The sequence below is a fragment of the Mytilus trossulus genome, unplaced genomic scaffold (assembly GCF_036588685.1).
Source record: "Mytilus trossulus isolate FHL-02 unplaced genomic scaffold, PNRI_Mtr1.1.1.hap1 h1tg000406l__unscaffolded, whole genome shotgun sequence".
Classification (NCBI taxonomy): Eukaryota; Metazoa; Mollusca; class Bivalvia; order Mytilida; family Mytilidae; genus Mytilus; species Mytilus trossulus.
The window spans coordinates 1277923-1296182 of NW_026963350.1; the positions used below are offsets into that span (position 1 = coordinate 1277923).

At 32.1% G+C, this 18260-nt stretch overlaps 2 protein-coding genes across 2 annotated transcripts; both read left to right on the forward strand.

Annotated features, from left to right (window-relative positions):
• The first annotated feature begins 322 nt into the window (after window positions 1-322).
• On the forward strand, window positions 323-2940 carry LOC134702157 (putative nuclease HARBI1). The gene is made up of 3 exons (XM_063563241.1): window positions 323-866; window positions 1661-1947; window positions 2713-2940. The coding sequence occupies exons 1-3, from the start codon at window positions 323-325 to the stop codon at window positions 2914-2916; spliced, it is 1035 nt and encodes a 344-aa protein (XP_063419311.1). The 3' UTR covers window positions 2917-2940.
• A 4410-nt stretch (window positions 2941-7350) lies between these two features.
• LOC134702158 (uncharacterized) lies at window positions 7351-17774 on the forward strand. The gene is made up of 5 exons (XM_063563242.1): window positions 7351-7383; window positions 8808-10028; window positions 12665-12695; window positions 13732-13980; window positions 16409-17774. Exons 1-5 carry the CDS (start codon window positions 7351-7353, stop codon window positions 16492-16494), a joined length of 1620 nt encoding a protein of 539 aa, XP_063419312.1. The 3' UTR covers window positions 16495-17774.
• Window positions 17775-18260: the final 486 nt, after the last annotated feature.

Below are 18260 nucleotides of genomic sequence, written 5' to 3' on the forward strand. Positions count from 1 at the left end.
ATGACTTACAGAATTGAAGGAAGAACAAAAAGGTGAAATGCAAGTTTTGCCTATAATTTTGAAAACCTATTTTAAAAAAATCTTACAGTGGTAAAATGTTCACAATGTAAAGCTCATCTGGGGCCGGTTGTTCAACTTGTCGTTAAGTCTAACGCTGTCGTTTAAATATGCTAACACTTCGTTAAAATTTAAAACATGGTTAATCCTGTTGTTCATCTCTACGTTAGATTTAACACAACGTTAAACTGTCGATAACTTATGTAAAATCTAACGCTGCTATTGACCAACGTTAAAAACTTAACGGAGCCTTTTAATTGATAAAATGACTGCTCTGTTAATGGTACCTAGGCAAAGAAAAGAGAAAATCTTCAGAGGAATGGTTTCACATCTAAACAATTTGACTGACAATGAAATGAGAATAAGATATAGGTTTGGAAGAGACTCTATAGCCTATATATGCAATATTGTGGGTGATAAATTAATAAGATCTACAGCAAAGGAAACTGCTCTAACAGTGGAGCAACACGTATGCATAGCCTTGAGGTTTTATGCCTCTAGGTCATTTTTACAAGTAATTGAAGATACAATGGGCTACGACAAAGCAACTGTATCTAGAGCAGTGAATGATGTTACCAATGCTTTACTTGATGTGAAAGACAACTTCATCCAGTGGCCAAAATACATCAATTCTAAAAACAGGATGAAGTGTGGTTTCCACAGACAAATGGAAATGAACTTCCCAAATGTTTTGGAGTGCATTGATTGCACACACATCAAGATACAAGGGCCATCAGAGGACGAGGCAGCTTTTGTTAACAGAAAGAGGTTCAATAGTGTGAACGTGCAGGCTGTGTGTGATTATGAAGGTACTTATTTAATTTGTTTATATCCTCTTCGTCTGTTTATTTGTTTACCTTTATTATCTCCCTTAAACTTTCTCATCAGTAACTCTACAATTCGGCCCTCGATCTGATACGACCCAAATATTAAAAGTGATCGATCGACGATCGGGTCATTGTGTGCTATCTTTTCCAATAAGACCGCGCACCTGTCACTCCAAACAGTGTGGTTATTTGTGCCACTTATTTATATGTGCTATATCTAATCTGTACAATGTTGGCAAAGGAAGGCATATTATTACTGTTGTATTTTTTTCTGTACGGGATCAGGTGTACGTTATATTAAGCTCGAGATTTCAGGAATGACACCCTTTCGGGATTTTGGGAATGACCCTTTCGGGATCCGGGAATTCTTTTTTGAATTTCTGGATCTCGGGATTTTGTGTTTTTAAGCACAGGATTTCTGGATCCAGACCCCCCTCCCCATACTGAAGGAAACATATATATATTCTTCACTGAAACTGACGATTTTTAACATTCATAAATTATAAAATTATTAAATATACTAATAGTTTCAATCATCTGTATGCATTTTTTTAGGGTTTCAATGAGCCTCAATGAAAATTAGACTAGTTCTAGTTGAGTTACACTTTTTAATTGAAAAAAAAAATATATATTTACTGGAGTCCCGATACAGTTCCTATACCCCCTCTAATTAATCACAAGTAGCAATAGACTGAGTGACCTTTATTCAAGCTGCAGTTAACTGTAACATTAATTAGTACTCTGCATAGAATTGAATTAGTTTAATATTTTTTCAGGGAAATTTACCAATATATCTGCTAACTGGCCAGGGTCAACCCATGATTCCCACATCTTCAACACATCAAACCTATGCCACTACCTGGAGACAAACAACAGAGGACTTGCAGACGGTTTGATACTAGGAGACAGCGGGTATGCATGTCGCCCTTTTCTCATGACACCATATCTAAATCCCAGAGAAAGACACCAGCAAAGATTTAATAGAGCACACTCCAGTACAAGATCCATTATTGAAAGGGCTTTTGGAATCTTAAAGAGAAGATTTCATGTTTTACACTCTGAGGTAAAAATAATTATAGAATACTTTGAAATATGATAACAAAAAAGTGATTTGATTGTCAATGACCAGAGACCAAATCACTTGGAAGTTAACATCGCTAGGTAACTGTACAGCCTTCAACAATGAGATAATCCTATATAGTGATGCATAGCTAAAATGATTAATTTACCTCAGCAGTTTCATACAAAAAATGCCCAAAAAAACTTCAGCCATGAAGAAAAAAATATATATTGAGTAAAAAGGGACACAAAAAAGAAACTAATTATAAAAAGTATACTAATTAGGGAGCTACCATTTATTGTTTGAGGGGGATGGCTAGTATGAAAAATGCCTTTTTATTTTCACACTTTCATAAATAAATTGTCATCCTGCCTCTTTTTTTAACTCGAAACTCTTGTCTTGACTTTTTTAAATTCATACAAGCCACACTATCCCCATCAAAATTAAATGTAGCTCTGTAAAACTAGAGACAATTGTTACAGATCGAGCCGCAGTTAATAGGGATGATATTCACCGTGTAGAACGCCACATGCCGGGTGTCAACTATGTTTGACACGGGGTGGCAATTTCGAAGCGAAGAAAAACTGTCAAAGTAAGTTCAAGTATCATAATTTCTTTATTTACAATTTTTAGTACCATATAATGTACTGCACGGAAGGAACTGAAACACAATCTATTTCCTGCAAGCAAAGTCAGTCGTTTCTGAAACAGTTTTTTTTTAATTGAAAGATATCTTCCTGCCCATAATTATGAAATTATAAATTTCAGGTCAGAATGAAACCAGAAAAAGTCTGTCGAGTGTTTGGTGCTTGTGCTGTTCTACATAACATAGCTTCAACAAGGAATGAACCTTTGGAAGACTTTTGTGGTGTACATGTTCAGCAAGACCAACCAGTGCAAGTTCCGAATTTTGAAGGAGAACAGGATGGTAGACACATTAGAGAGCATATCGCAAGAGTTTTCTTCAACTGAAATACATGTTTAATACACAAGAGTCTTTATTTTTTCATCCAATATAAAATTGTGATAAATAATACAAGTTATGTTTTCTCAAAATACATGCATTCGAGATGTTTTCTACCTCAGGCATAGATTACCTTAGCTGTATTTGGCAAAACTTTTAGGAATTTTGGTCCTCAATGCTCTTCAACTTTGGCCTTTTTAACTTTTTTGAATTCGAGCGTCACTGATGAGTCTTTAGTAGACGAAACGCGAGTCTGGCGTATACTAAATTTGGTCCTGGTATCTATGATGAGCTTATTGGCACTACGAAGTGTCGGTCGTCACACTTTTTTAACACCATCTCATTGTCAACTGTAAACTGAATGACATTTTACCCCAAGGCTTGATTAAGGTATACATTTAAGGTCATTCTTTAGATTTTTTTCACTTTGTCGCAAAGTGGGTCTTCCATAGACTGTTGGGTGTGTAAATACGCCAGTTGGAAAGGGGATGTATAATCTGATTGCGTTGTATGGATATATAGTGTAACGCCATGCATATTACAAAATCCTGTGAGGGGTCTGATTATAGTTATTGTACTCTTTGTAAATTTGTTCTCATCATGAACATGCATGAAATATTTGCCACTGGATGTAAAGCAAACGATAAGAATGAATATAAAAATACCAAATAAATGCATAGCCAGAATTAAAACAAGAGTACACACGCAGAAATATTAAGCCTTCTTTACTAATCATTGATATTGATCATTGATATTGTGTGGATAGTCCTTAATATCGAATAGAATAGAATAGAATATTTTTATTTCCCAAATTATAGGGCCCTTAAAGGGCATAAAATCAGACACAATTGATTAACATAATAAAGCTATATTACAACTGTCACATAAACTTAACATTACCCAAGAAAACTAAACATCGACGAATGAACCATGAAAACGAGGACAAAGTAAAATGACACCTGCCAGTCGTACATGTAAACCTTACAGTCCTTCCATACACCCAATGTACTAGAACTATTGCTGATAGTATCTGAGATATGGACTTGACCACCAAAACTTAACCTTGTTCACTGATTCATAAAATGAGGTCGAGTGAAAACTGTGTGGCAAACAATTGTTAATTAATAAGAAAAATAAATATTTTAATTCATTAAAAGTTGAGAAATGTTAATGGTGTATTCTCCTTGTCTTGTTTCATTAATTCCAGCAACTCTATCTGGAGGTCTAGTTTCCTCATTTCTTTTGTCTGTTTTGCCATTTCACCCTTCAAATACAGTACCTGAAATAAAAATGATACATGCACATCCATATGAATATTTTAACATATATCTTTATATGTGTCTGTATACCTTAAAACTCTTGTTGAATTTACAGAAGTATTGCATGAAATTGAGATTTCCAGATAAAGTGTATGACCTGTTGGACCTCTGCTTTGGCCAGCAGCTTGAAGACCAAATTATTTAAATTAGAAGATTTTCATAAAAATGTTGATTAAGTGTACTTTGAGATCGATACACGGTCTCACATCATTGCCTATACCAGAGGTAGATCCTGAACTTTTTGTAAGCGGGTACTGACTGACCACAAAGGGGAGGGGATCGACCGGTTTCCTAGCCCCTTCGATCTGCATCTGTTCGATACAAACTAATCGATGGGGACCTAAAAAGTCAACTTTTTTTAGTGTTGATAATTGATTTTTATTTTTTCATTTTCCAGAGTAATGACAGTCTTGAAACTAACACCAAGCCATTCATTATAAGACAATAATACGTTAATCGTTAAGCATTTAAAGATTTGTTATTTTTATATATTCACAAAAGAGTATAAATTAGTTACTGATACATACCAAGTACACTTTCAACTCCTTCAAGACCTTTGAAAGAAGCTGAGTCTTTACAAAGGTCTATTGTTCTTTCAATGGCCAGACTCAGTTTTTTGGGCTGTGGACCACCACCAGTAGACCTCTGCTCTTTGTTACGGTTGTTAAAAACCTTCTTAGCCTCCTTCTTGGTGTTAGCCCACTTGTCTTTGCAGTCTTTTGGAGACCTGTTGGCAACACCCAAAGCACTAACCAAGATGGAAATCCTGCTCCAGACAGCTGTCTTTCTGGAATTGGTTATACCATCCCCAAACTTTTCATTAATAACTTTGTAATTCTTTTGCACTTGGTCTTGAATTACATTTACTTCTTCTTGGGTGAAGTTGGGTTTTCTATCCCTTTGTGTTTTAGCAGAAGACTTGTCAGCCATGTTGAAGTAAATATTAACAAACCAATGCATTGTGGGTAAAGAAGATAATCTCTAAACTTTAGTTAAATATTTAACGAGTGGTTAAATTATTTAACGTCAACGTTAACTAACAACGGCGTTAAACCAAGTTGAACAACACCATTTTAACCATGGGTTAAGAAACGATACGTTAGAGTATTTAACGACACGTTAAATTTAACGCTTACGTTAAGTTAACGACAAGTTGAACAACCAGGCCCTGTACGATAAAACTGTTAGACGGCATATTGTTGAAGTTATTGTCCTTTGACGACCATTTTTTGTTATTTTAATTTTCTTTGATATTATTCCCATACTTGTAACAGATAAACAGAAACGTTTAAAATAGAAAGTAGGGTGAGATCATGTCAACATCAGTGGCGATTCTAGAAAGAGGGGGTCCACTGACTGCCTAGGGGGGGGAGCGATTCCGTCACGCTTCAGTGATTCCCTATATAACCAACAAAATTTTTTTCTGAAAAAAAGGGGGGACCAGTGCAGGCCCCCCTAAATCCACCTCGGAAACAGACACGGTATATCATGTTTACACATTGTAAAATATTTAGACACTGCTATTGTTTGTTCTTGTCTTTAAGGGATAACTTTATTATGTTCAAGTGGAATTACTAATATACCAATATAAGTTCTTTTTGTATTTTCTTACGGGTACAATAATACATTTTGTATGAAGTGTGGAATTAATTTATTTAATGATCCGGTACGCCAACCAAGATGATTTACAGGGTTGAAGGAAGAACAAAAGGGTCAATAATGCAAGTTTTGCCTATAATTTTGAAAACCTATTTTAAAAAAATCTGACAGTGGTAAAATGTTCACAATGTAAAGCTCGTCTGTACGATAAAACTGTTAGACGGCATATTGTAGAAGTTCTTGTCCTTTGATGACCAATTTTTATTATTTTAATTTTCTTTACAGTGAGTTGACTATGGGTGTTACTGTTTACCTGTAGCTATTGTTCAACCAGATTTAAACATTGACAATACAATAGGGATTTAAATTGACCAGTTGGTTTTGTAAGATTTAAATCTATCTTGATGCTACCTGTAAAAAAATGTATTCACCTAACCCAAAATTTCAGCATGCTTTTTTCCTGAAATTTTTCTTGACCTAGGATTATTCTATCAAAAAATTGAAAGGGTAGAACTATTTATGGTTTTCATTGTTTTAAATCCCCAGTATTGATAATATTTCTAAAATTTACCATAAAATCTGAATCAGTAAAATATTTTGTTAACTGCATATTAATATGTATGAAAATTAAAACTGTTTTTAAATAATAAATGATTCTTAAAATTTGTAACCCTCATACATAGTATTGTCCATTTGTCAGTGACACATGAATGAGCTATCCAGGTGATTTCAGTTTCAATTTTCAGATGGATTATATGTTGTGCATTTCTTTATAATGTCCCTTCAAGATTTTCATTTCGGATTATGATATTTGCGGTGTTTTTCTTTGTAATTTATTATAAGAGGATTTTTGTGGAAAAAAAACTGTGTTTACTGAAGGAAATTCAATTTGCAAAATATGGAATATAGGTTATAAAAAATCAAATTTGAATGCAAGAAGGAGAAATAATTTCAACACATTCATTATAAATTTTGGGATATATTATAAGAGTGATTCACCTGTTTAAATGGAATATATATCATCGGAATTATCATGGAAATGAAACCAAATGTTAAATTCATAAAGTGGATATAGTCTAATGTAGTGATAAAGTGAAATGAAAAAGTAAAATATTCCAAAATATTCCTAATGTTGGGATAATATGAATGTGAAATTGGAAATAATCATTATAAAGTTCTGGATCTAATATTGTTTAATTGGAATATATACATGTATGACAAATGAAATAAAAACTCAATACTGTGGATATAATAAAATCAAGTGATATAGTGTAAATATATGAACAAACTTATCCAAAATATTTGTAAAGTGAGGATACTCATTTTAAATGTGATAATGGAAATAATCAAATATTACAAAATTCTGTACCTGTTTTTAGGGATATATATATCATGGGAAATTTAACGGAATATTGATATAGAGAGAAAATTAGTTATATAGTCAAAAGCATGAACAAATATTCGAAAACTTTCATCATGTTTATAAAATTAGAAAAATGTTATGAATTATTTCAGATAAAGAAAATGGAATACTGGATGAGATATAAAATATGTAGAGTAAATAAAATAGTTCATTCAAATATGATTTTGAAATTTCAATATGAATATACATTAACAATTTGTACAAGGAACATGTCAAAAACAAATTATTTTGAGTTATTTCCTATTAAAAAGCCAAACAGATATTAAAAAGTGTTTTTTTTTCAACAATATACAAAAAATCTAAGCACTCATAGTATTTGGCTATGAAAACATTAAGGAGGAAATGTAGTGAATTATATGACATGCAATTAAATTCCTTTATGGAAACATATAGTCTTGATCTGGTTTGCCTTCTTCTAAAATTTTGAATGACAGTAAAAAAAAATCTCTTTTTCTGTATAAATGTTGTGTTTTTTGGCATTTGAACGATTAATTATTTCAGGGAAAAATCCATTTCCATAACAAAAAGACTAATAACAATGTTAATTTCTTAAACTGTTTTAGGATTCTCTAATAAAAAAAAAACATGAAAGGATTTTTTTTTTATCAAATTCACAACTGTTTAGTTAATATAAGAACATGAAATAAGTTTGTGTCTGTTATCAAATATAAGTGGTCATATTCTAGCATTATTTATACCATATAAACTAACTTAATTGAATGCAAATTATGTTATTCAACAAAGATAAAAATTGGAGGCTTGATGCCATACAATTTTTTTTATAAGTTCTAAAAAACTATCTCAGTTCCAATACTACAACAGTAACAATTAAACAGGTGAAGTCATAGGATAAAAAATACTTCAGGAAAAAAGCATGCTGAAAGTTTTGGTTAGGTGAATAAAAAACTGTACAGGTAGCATCAAGGTAGATTTAAATCTGCCAAACCAACTGGTCAATTTAAATGTCCCTATTGTATTGTCAATGTTTCAATCTAGTTGAACAATAGCTACAGGTTAACGGTAACACCCATAGTCAACTCACTGTAATATTATTCCCATATTTATAACAGAAAAACAGAAACGTTTAAAATAGACAGCAGGGTGAGATCATGTCAACATCAGTGGCGAATCTAGAAATTTTCATAAGAGGGGGCCCACTGACTGCCTAAGGGGGGGGGGGGGAAATCCGTCACGCTTCAGTGATTCCCCATATAACCAACCAAAATGTTTCTGAAAAAGTCCCCCCCCCTAAATCCGCCTCTGAACATGGTCGAAATCTACAGTTGACTTCTTACTTTAGAGAAATAGAATGCCCTTTTTGTACGTAATTATACAAATATTCGTGTTTACCCATATGTTATATCGTTTAACTGTCATTCTGTTAATCCTTGTGTATACGTGTTTTCTCAGCGTGTAGAAAATAAAGCAAATTCATAATAAAAAAGATATAATATGAAATGATGGACACTTGTATTATTTTTATAACATATAGATGCAGCAACTGTTTTTCAATATTTGAAAAAGATTCTTTTATGTTACATGTTTTGTTTTAAATTAGACAAAAATTGAGATCGCATGCAGAGAAAACCTGTTAAAGTACACTAATGAACTGGCTGATGATGAACGTGGTCATGTGAGATGTGAATACTTCATTTCCAATAAGGACGATGAGCGCAGTGTATTCCAGCAGATACGACAAAACATTCTTAACTTAGCCAGAGGAATGAGAACATGGAACATGAAATATCCGTTAAAATTCATTCAACTGGAACAACTACTTCAAGAAAAGAAAAAAGAATTCCCAATCATTTCCTATCGTGAAATTAAGGCCATTTCAACTGATACACTAATGCCTTTAAGTGAGGAAGAACTGATATTTTTTCTGGAATTTCACCATGAACTCCGATCTTTAGTTTATTTCGGGGATCTCCCAGATGATATTATTTTAGATACACAATGGCTGTCTGATGCTTTTAAATGTATTGTTACAGCAGAGAAATTCCAAGCTAGTACTAAGAATCAAAGAAAGTGGAATGAATTTTATAATACAGGGAAATTGAATAATGAGGTGTTAGAAGATATATTTAAAAAAGAGACAACGATTTTGTACGATCACAAAGAATATATTCTGAAAGTAATGGAGAAATTTGATATCATTATACGTTCAAACAAATCAGAGGGTGCCAAAAAAATGCCTTACTACTATGTACCTTGTATGATTAAAGCAGAACCTGAGATTGATATTCATGAAATGTTTAATGTGACAAAAGATAATGGTAAAAGATCAACTTGGATGTGTTTCAAATTTATATTTCTACCTCCACATCTTCATAATCATTTGATTGCTTCACTTAGCAGGAAATATAACATTGCAGTTAGGGTTGTCCCTGGACAGAAGGAAAGAGAAATTGCTCTTTTCAAAAGCACTGCTGTCTTTGAGTTACAAGATGCAACAAAATGTAGAAAATTACTTGTAATGACATGTCCAAATGTTATTCAAATTCAGATTTGGGAGTTCGGGAATGAAATTAAAAAAGGTTTGTACAAAAACATTGCTGACTTTGTGACAGAGGAATTAAACACAATCATGCATAAAAGATTCAAAATGTCAAATGTAAAATTTGAGAAAACCTGGGAATGTGGCCTAACTGAGCCAAAGTGTGTCACAGGACCAAACAAGTTCATGGAAGAGACTATAACAGAATATCAATGTGATACATGTCAAATTAAACACATGTTCATTGACGAATGGTCAAATCAACACAAAAAAGCACCATTGGTAAGTGATTTTTAATACTTAATAGACACATTTTATTGTAAGTTTCTACAGAGGAAATAACACTATATTGCTAACGTTCTTTATCGAAAAGGCAATATTTTGATTTAACCTATCCCTTTTTGAAGATTAGATATAAACCTTGAAATAGTCATTAGATATTTAATCATAGTACTGGTGTCATGATCAATTTTATAACTATCACCAATGACATCCATGAAAAAATTCATCATTGGAGATCCATCAGCAATGGAAAATTTACATTATTTCTCCAAATTGACACATACTCATGTTGTAATATAAGTGCCATTGTTGTTTTTTTGCTTACCTGGTAAATAGGGCTATAAAATGTTTTGTTATCAAATAGCATCGGTCGATATTATAAATCTGTTCTATGATCCTCTACTTTATATCAATATATAACTCCTTGTTTGCATGACAATTACTAGATGACTCATTAAAGAGCGATTGTCCTTCTCCTTTTGTTAGTTATACAAAATCTTAAAGTTAATTCAATCGAAATCTAAATCTAGTTCAATATTCTTTATGTCACTGTGCATCTTATATCTTGCTTAATTAGTTTGAACATATGTATTTATAGTTGATTGGGAAACAATGCAAGTTTTGCAACTTATATTAATCCTTTTTCACTTTGCATATCTTCCTTTCTAAGGACCTTTGAAAGTTCAAATAATATTGTACAGTGTGGAAGATCTTTGTATTTTATTCGTCCTTTATCATGCACTTTTTTTAAACTTTAATTTATTTTTTGTGGAGCCTTTGACATTTGTCGCAAAAGGGAGCCGTAGTGATCATGGTGATCACAGCATTATGCTGGCTTGATCTGCCGCGTGCACAGATAGTCACTATGTGGTTAATTTTTAATCACTATGTTAAACCATGTTGGATTTCTAAGAAATTTTGACTGAATCTTGATTATGATAGTATCTAGAAGTGAATTTTGTAAAACTAAATTCCTATGTATCTGAATTTTACTAATACATTGACTTTTCTGCTAGCTTAAACTATATTCACTCTATGGTTGAAGTTTTCAACAAATTTTCCTGGATTTTTACTAAACGTGGACAGAAGCTTGTGTATGATCAAAACCTAGTATCTAATCGTTTTACAAATGTATTTCCTTGTTTTCCATATATAACTTATAACTGGATTTAGTTTTTCTTTCCATAGATAACGGAAGGTATAATCTTGAAATACAATGTGCAACAAATTAATTAGCAACCTAATTTTGACCTGATATTTTCAGTATAACACTTAGGTTAAATTGCTGGTCTCTCTCTATCAATTTTGTGAAAATGTCTAGATAAACGATAAAGGCTCCATAGAAATAAGAAGGCATTGTCATTCCTATCAATTATAATTACATAATATAAAAGGATTAATTTACACAGGAGAACTTTTAGTATTTCTTCAATACCTGAAGTATTAATGATAGTGATTGAAAATTTTAACAGTGATTTCAAACTTTAATAGTGGACACTTGACATAATAGTGACATCTATTTGTATGCTCTACCTAGAGGTACACTGTGTTTTGTCTGTGTGTCTGTTCATTCGTTTGTGCGTACCTTGTAAGGTTCTAATGGCTGTCATACAAAATTTCACTTGACCTCAACCTCATGTCATGAATCAGTGAAGAAGGTTAAGTTTTTGTGGTAAAGTACATATCTTAGATACTATGAGCAATAGTTCTACTATATGGTGTATATAAGGAGTTGTGTATGTTCAACCGGCAGGTATCATCGGACCCTACTTCGTTTTGTGCAGTGGTTTAAGTTAAGTTTTGTATTTTAGATTGTTTTTACAATTCTGTATGCAATAGGTTAGTTATATTCGTTGTATGGAAAAATTTTACAATGAGTATGTCAGCCTGACATTTATCATTTTACCTTTACCTCATTTAATAAGCAAGGTTTTGTGTTCTGGTCTATTTGTCTTAAACTACAAGCAATTTGTAATCTATATTTGGTGTATGGAAGTGTTGTACAATGCTAGTCTGCATGTTTTAATTTACTTTGACCTCATTATCAAGGTTCGTTACTAAGTTTTCACTTTTGGGTTTTGGTCTGGGTTTTTTTACATTACAAATAATAGTTCAACTACATCTGGCGTATATGCAATTGTTGTAATGTTAATATGTGTGTCTAATCATCCGACATTCAATGTATTTTTAAGGTCTTTTGAGCAATGTAAAGTATCATTGCTACGCTTGTTTATTAGACTATAAGCAATATGTTAACTATTTTAAATATATGTAATGATTTTAAGGTTAACATATCCTTCTGACAGGGTTATTGGACCTTGGCCTCAGTTTCATAGATTATTGGTCAATTTCAAGTTCGCATGATTTGGTAGGTTTCTTTTATAGTATAAGCAATACGTCAATTATATTTTGTGGAAGGAAGGATTACATTTGATGTATATGTATTTTAGGCTTAATCTATATGACATTGAACTCTTTTTCTTGAATCATGAAAAGTTAATGAGGTCCTTGCAGAAATATCAACAAAACAAATATTAGTCAATAAAGCAGGCAATACATTTTAGCATGTGCACTCCTATCACAAACTCTAAAAAGCCTCCTTCTTTTATTAAAAACCCCCTTCTTTTATTCTACAGAAACAAATACAGTTAGATCCACGTGCAGCAGGTAAGGTTTTATTTAAGCTGATATGTATTGGTGTTACATTTTGTGTCACCAAGGCACAAACTACCTAATAGATGTAATATTAAACTCAGTTTCAACCACATTTATAAAATAACATGATGCTATGGCAATGTGTAATACATAACTTCATTCACCTATAAGCATTTAGGTCTAAAGTTAAATTAGCACAGTTCTCTATTACAAAACATTTAAGAACCTCATATCTTGACCTACATCTACATCTAGAAATTGACAATGAGGGTCGGTTAAAAACAAACGTTACAACAAAAGAGATGATTTCAGCTTTCCAATTGTGTACTTCCATTTCTAAGTAGCAATATTCCAGCAGCATCTGCATACGGGGTAGATATCTCCCAATTGATATGATATTCCCGTGCTTGCATTTCCTATCAGGTATTTCCTGATTTCAGTGGTGGGTTAAGCTCACATTAACGTCTTAAAACATGTCACATTCCTTATTTGACTTTGAAGTTCATAAGTACGGAAACATGCAAAATAACTCATCAACGATAAGAGAGTCATCCATTAAGATGAACGCACACAATTAATCGGTACACTCGAATGAATAAAATTGAAATATTAAATAAGCAACGAAGGTTAAATGTCTGGAGAGCTAAAAACTTCGAAAGGATTTATCAAATACACTCAATCAATATATTCCTCCGGAAGTAAATCTTGTAATGAAGTTCTCCCTCTTGTCCAAAGTCTTGTAAACAAATAAATGAATGAATGTGACCAATGAAAATTCTAGTAATGTCATATTTCAGTTGGTTTTCTATTGATATTGTTCAGTCACGTAGGAACCAAGACTTCTTTTTTTTCTTTTTTGAATAATTTCGTATCTTCTGATATAAGTGAGTTTTTGCTAATTGCCAGCAAATAAGGCATTGCAATAACCTGAATTGTCATTTAGTCGACGAATACCTGTCTCATTAACACCTGAGACCACACTTTCTTATGTAATGCTGTCTATTGTATATAATATTCATTTTTAAAGTGTTAATTTATACGATTGTAGATACCAAATCAGACTTCAGTAATATCTTGGATCAAATGATGACAAAGTTAGTGATATCAGTAGACGACAGACGTACCATTGAACAAAATACTGACCAGGAAAACACCATGCTAGCTATCGTGATCAAAAGGGGAGAGCCTAATAAATCTGTTTGTATTGATGTTTTATTGCGAAATAGTGGGTATAAAGATCTAGCACAAAAATTGAAGTTTGATTCACCAAGCTCAGTGCCACCAAACACTAAAACAGGTAAGATGTGTGTATGTTATCGTACATTAAAACAGATAGATCCCTGGCCCCACGGTCATAAAACTTTCGAGCATGATTTGTGTACTAAGACTTGAATATCAACCAATCAAATTGCTGGATTTCATGTTTCGAGCATGATTTTTGTGCTCCGAGCACTGAGCAAAGTTTTATGCCTACAAGGCCTTGTGTGCACATGACTCTTTTATCGAAATTAGAAATAGCTGTAATAAACCTAGCAACTGTACTATTATACAATACACAACAACTTGTAAAGCATATCATGATTCGAAAGTCCATCACTCCGTATGATAACCTGTATATCACTCCTACTGTTAGCACTTTGCCACCAGTATATCATATTTTGTTATTTCAACTGATTCTGTTAACAAACATATCAAGCCACTTACTATGGAGAGAGTAGTTATTCCAGATGATGGAGTCATTATCAAAAAATAAATTGCCTATTAATATTTTGGTCCACAATTTGTCTATATTTTATTTTTGTAAGAATATGTAATATTATAAAAAAAAAAACATCGTAAGTCTATGTTTAACATTTTGACATTGTTGGGATAGTTATTTATTTGTATAAATAGTGGTGCATGCGTGTACATTATTGACATTTTGGCACTGATTAAACAGAATCTCATGGTGTGCTTGATCTTAAATATGTGATCCAGTCGCCTCAAAAGGACATTGCACAAATTGTGAATAGAAAAATATAGCTAAGGTACCTTCAATTGTTTTTGTTACGCTCATAACAATGCTAAAAGAAGGGGCAATATAGATAATTCATGAGTTAATAAATACTTTACAACATTTGGTATTTTTCGTTTCAAAAAATTAAATCAACTCGACGTTTTTATATGTGTACAGTATTTGTTCATGGTACAATGCAATTTCTAAGGCATATTTACACTTTAAAAAAGTGTAATTTACAGCTCTATAGGTATTACTGTTCCCTTATTGTATGTACAACAAATGTACAACATTAAAAGGGAATCATGTGCACTAATTAATAATAAGTGCTACTGCATCAAGAATGCTTCTAAGTCCACGTGCAATTTTTTCCATCTGAAGAATTAAGCCTTTTTCAACCGATAGTTTGTTCTTACATTGTACCACTGTCCCATGTTATAGGGACGGTTAGGATCCCGCGAACATGTATCCCCCCACAGTATTAATGTATGTGCCTGTCCAGTCAGGTCCCTGTAATGCAGTGGTAGTCGTTTGTTTATATGTTACATATTTGTTGTTCGTAAAAAAATTATACAAATAAGGCGGTTACTTTTCTCGTTTGAATTGTTTTATATTGTCATATTGTGGCCTTTTATAGCTGACTATGCGGTATGAGCTTTGCTCATTGTTGAAGGCCGTACGGTGACCTATAGTTGTTTTTTGTCACTAATGGATAGTTGTCTCATTGGCAATCATACCACATCTACTTTTTTCTACTTATTCTACCCTTTTCATTTGTATGGTGTGTTATTTTCTAGCAAGAACTGTTGTTCACAAAGACATCTTACTATTGAGTATTTCGCATTCTAAGACAGTAGAAAAGATTGGTTGACTGATAGACTTGTAGCTATAATCATAAAAAAAATCCTAGATAGGTCAGAACAATGAATAAAACTAGAGCACAAATAAATTGTTGATTAAAACTTTTTAATTACCATTAATATTTTCAATATTTCCGATTGTGATAGATTAATAGTTGATGATTTTGATTGAATTGAGTAAACTCACAAAATCACTGAAATCCGAGTTCAATCGAACAGTCACTGATCATATGAAACAATCAAATGACAAAACACATCAAACGAATTGACAACAACTTTCATTTTCCTGACTTGATACAGGTATTTTCAAATTTAGAAAATGGTGGATTGAACCTGGTTTTATAGCGCTGAACCTCTCACTTGTACGACAGTTTAATCAAATTCTTATTGATAGAATAAAATGAATGAAAATTCACCAGTAGATTTCATCTTTATAAAATACAAAAATAATCAGGTTTATCAAAAATGAAACATTATTATTATTGAAACTGCTAAATGCTTTCTATGATGGCATATTACTTGAACTATATGACATGACATTTGTAAATGGTTTAAAATTATCATTGATTAAAAGAAACTTTTTTCATTATGCATTATCAGGTAAATACTATAACAGCCGGTTTCAATGAGGATATAGCTTAAGGTTATATCTTTGGTTAGCTTGCTTGTTAGCTGAACCGTAAAGTCATTGTTAGGTAAGGTATTCTACCAGTTTGCTATAAAGCGCAAATGTTCCTCTCAAAAATTGATTGTTTAATTAATGTATGGATTTATCCTGGAAGCTATTGGTAAAGTAGTGAATGAAAAGACAGTACGAAAACATGTAACTGAATATTTTTATTAATAACACATTTATTACATTATTTTAGAACTACCAGATGTTCCCGCTTATAAAATACGTCTACAGAAGAACTACCTAGAAATAATCAACACGTTAACACACCACGACAAGTAGATGTACAACAACAGAGAAAGTGAAAATACAGAGAAAGTGAAAGTACAGAGAAAAGATAGACACCTTTTAGTTAAGAAAAAGAACAAGTTGTTTAAATGATTTGGGTTTTAGATATCCATCTACGAACATAACCGTACAGATTTATCTACCAACCCTTGAGACATAATTCAATTGAAGTGAAAAGTGCAATGAAAGAATATTTACAAACTGCAGTTGCATTTGTTATTAATGAGTCAGATATAGGTTCTTCATAAATGTTAAAAGGTTGATGCAAACTTATGTGGTTTTTTTTTTTATATTTGTACATTTTGAAAGTCAATTGACTGTTAACCATGTTAACCAATAGATCAATGCTTCATTCTGTTGTTACAAACATTATGATACTGTTCCGTGAGAATATGATTGTTCAGTGCATTCTAGTGTGGATACTTGAGTTCGATTTGTTTTAATGGCATGTAGATTTGTGGATTATTTCATGTAGCTCTACAGTCTTAGTATGATTTTCTAGTGAATTTATTTTGATCACATAACATTCAGGGGCTATCATACCTGTCAAATGACCCCTTTACTGTTGGTAACTTCTGATAATTTTGCCCCTTCCTGGATTTTTGTTGAAATTCCCACCTGGCCTTTAAATAATCCCTTAATTCGCAAAATTACCATTTTCCGCTCGGATTCGTGAGCTTTTAAACTGATAATTTAAATATTTTTTTCATCAAAATACCTAAGTTATATATAGAGAGCTATCTTTAAAAAAGGGAATTTCCTTAGAAATAAGAATAGTAATATTGATAGTATAACTATTTGAATACACTTTACACGACTAAAGCATGTCATTCCATTTACTATTTTTTATTTCTTGATAATTGTGTGTCTTTGTCATTATACTTTTTTACATTGTTTTGTGAATATTTTTGTTAAATAATGTAACATTTTATTTTATATAAATGCTGAATATTTGGATAGAAATTAAAAAAAAGGTACTTAAGCTTGTTTATTGAAATAATACAATGAATGACTCTAGGATAGAGGGTACAGTAAGGCTTGAAATGATACAGATATACACATCAATTTTATCCTATTTTCACTTAGTACTTCACCATCAGAACTTATTTAGGAAAGTGTAAGATTTGATTAACAAATAAATGTCCCCTTAATACTTGAATTCAACTGAAGTTCGTATGCCTTTTGACTTGAGATGTGTTTCTTCAATGCCGGTCATGAACTGCATGTAAATGTCCAAAGATTGACAGGTATGATGATATATACTAGTCAACAAAAGAAACGATACAAGACCTTTTTTCAAATTAAAGGTAAAGTTAACCGTTTATTGGATCAATATTGAAGGAAGTTCACTTAATCATTATGGAAATATAAATCCGTTAAATTTTTTTTTTTTGCCTTTTGTGACGTTTTTTCGCGATTTTTTTTTTACAAAATTTTCATAAAACGACAATTTCAAAAACAGAAATTCCAACTAATGATGCCAACCTCTCATTTAAAGGTAAAGACAGTGTTTGCCATCAATTTGTTTTCAAAAATCATACAGTTTTTTCGTTTATTTGTGAAGCCCCACGAGAAATCGTTAAAATGTAAACATTATCAACTGATTTACCATAGACAATATGTGTAGAGCGATATTCAAAAAGCGGTAACAATCTTAAAACTAATCCGAATGGTTTCAAAGTTACTGTGTGTTGTTTTCATATCTAAAGCATTGATTTGAGACGAAAATTACCATTTTTTTTTTGCATTTTTTGAGATTT